The sequence below is a fragment of the Austrofundulus limnaeus genome, unplaced genomic scaffold (genome assembly GCF_001266775.1).
Source record: "Austrofundulus limnaeus strain Quisiro unplaced genomic scaffold, Austrofundulus_limnaeus-1.0 Scaffold9, whole genome shotgun sequence".
Classification (NCBI taxonomy): Eukaryota; Metazoa; Chordata; class Actinopteri; order Cyprinodontiformes; family Rivulidae; genus Austrofundulus; species Austrofundulus limnaeus.
In genome coordinates, this window is record NW_013952411.1 from 5,208,721 (window position 1) to 5,210,481 (window position 1,761).

Below are 1,761 nucleotides of genomic sequence, written 5' to 3' on the forward strand. Positions count from 1 at the left end.
TGCAGTTAGCAGTGTTAGCATTATTGACAGAGTTAGCAGCATTAGCAGATTTAGTGCAGTTAGCAGTGTTAGCATTATTGACAGAGTTAGCAGCATTAGCAGATTTAGCGCAGTTAGCAGTGTTAGCAGCATTAGCAGAGTTAGCACAGTTAGCAGTGTTAGCAGGATTAGCAGAGTTAGCACAGGTAGCAGTGTTAGCAGCATTAGCAGATTTAGCGCAGTTAGCAGTGTTAGCAACATTGACAGAGTTAGCAGCATTAGCAGAGTTTACGCAGTTAGCAGTGTTAGCAGCATTAGCAGAATTAGCACAGTTAGCAGTGTTAGCAGCATTAGCAGAGTTAGCACAGTTAGCAGTGTTAGCAGCATTAGCAGAGTTAGCAGAGTTACATTCTATATTTAGCATTTAACATTTAATAAAATTACCTAAATATATGAACAGTGATTTGTATAAAAATAAAATGTTAGCATGATTTTGTATCTAGGATTTTACACTCAAAATGAGCTAAATAAAAAGGTGTCAGTGACATTTTTAATACTGTATTTTACATTTTGTCTCATGTATGAGCAAAATTAATTTACCGTCATGTCTTCAGTAATAAAATAWATATTGTGTTAAAATAAAGAAACATAATGTACTTGAAAATAATAGTTATGTGGTAAAAGTATGAAAACCTTCACCTGAACAGATTATTAAAACACAAACACCTGACCTGGTTTTGCTTCATCCTTCTTGCTCTCATCGGCTGTCTTCGGCTCATCTTTCTCCTCCTCCCCTCCTGACTTCGGCTCTTCTACCTTTTCATCCTTATTTTCAGGCGGCGGCTCCTCCTGGGATTAAACCGAACAGAAATGGTTTGAAATATTCCTGCTCGCTCAGTTCATTTGTAGTTGTGGCCAAAAACAGAGACCAGATCAACAGATTAATAATTTAATRCCTCCTGTGTTCCAGATTAGCAGAGATGGTTCCAGCAGAACTGATAATAAAAGGGTCTTACCTTGGCTGGTGGATCAGCTGCCCGGGCAGGTGGGGGTTCAGGGACCCCCATCAGCCTCTTTAACCTGCTGAACATGTTGGGAACTCTGTGGGTCTGAAACTGAAAAATAAAGCTCACCTCTGACTTCTGGCCTGACACCAGATCAGACTGAGGAGTTTAAATTTCTAAGAATCGGTAATTCCCTTTGGGCACTCCCCCTTCCCTCCTGGACCAACACCAGATGAGCCACCACATCCACCAATCCCTGCCGGGCCTCCGGGCAGGAAAACACAAAAACCAGACTGTGATGAAACGTTTGATCGGTTCAAGAGTTTTTAACAGGCTGCAGGTTAAAAATGACAAAAATCTAAATTTACTTCTTTACAAGAGACGTAAAGAAACAAGCTGATAAATCTTTATTAAAGACTGATGAGGTGATTCTTCCTTCTGTAAAGGATCTGAGCTTTATGTTTAAAACAAAGATTTTTTTTATTTAATGGAAGCTGCTGTAAATGTCTCTTCTCAGGTTTTCCCGTCTCTCCCATGGTTGTACAGTTCACAGATTAATCATCTTAACGGGATTAAACAGCTGAAACACAACTGAAAGCTCACAGACAAACAACGATTTAAATAAATAAATATGTTTATTTTGGGTAAATTTAGAAGAAATTCATCCATATTTTAAAAATAACAGCAAAGCTGCTGCAACTAGAAACAAAAAACACAAACAACAAAAATAAGAATTAATCTGGTCCAAACTCGGCAGAATCCACCAGAACCAGCTCAG

At 38.8% G+C, this 1,761-nt stretch overlaps 1 protein-coding gene across 1 annotated transcript in view; it reads right to left on the reverse strand.

The window, feature by feature from the left end:
* The window catches only part of cngb3.1 (cyclic nucleotide gated channel subunit beta 3, tandem duplicate 1), a gene marked incomplete at its 5' end in the record, with an annotated part of 26,508 nt that overhangs the window by 13,493 nt on the left and 11,254 nt on the right, over positions 1–1,761 (reverse strand). Inside the window, 1 exon segment of the mRNA XM_014001627.1 lies at positions 711–828. Within this exon segment, the coding sequence (XP_013857081.1) occupies positions 711–828 (118 nt within the window).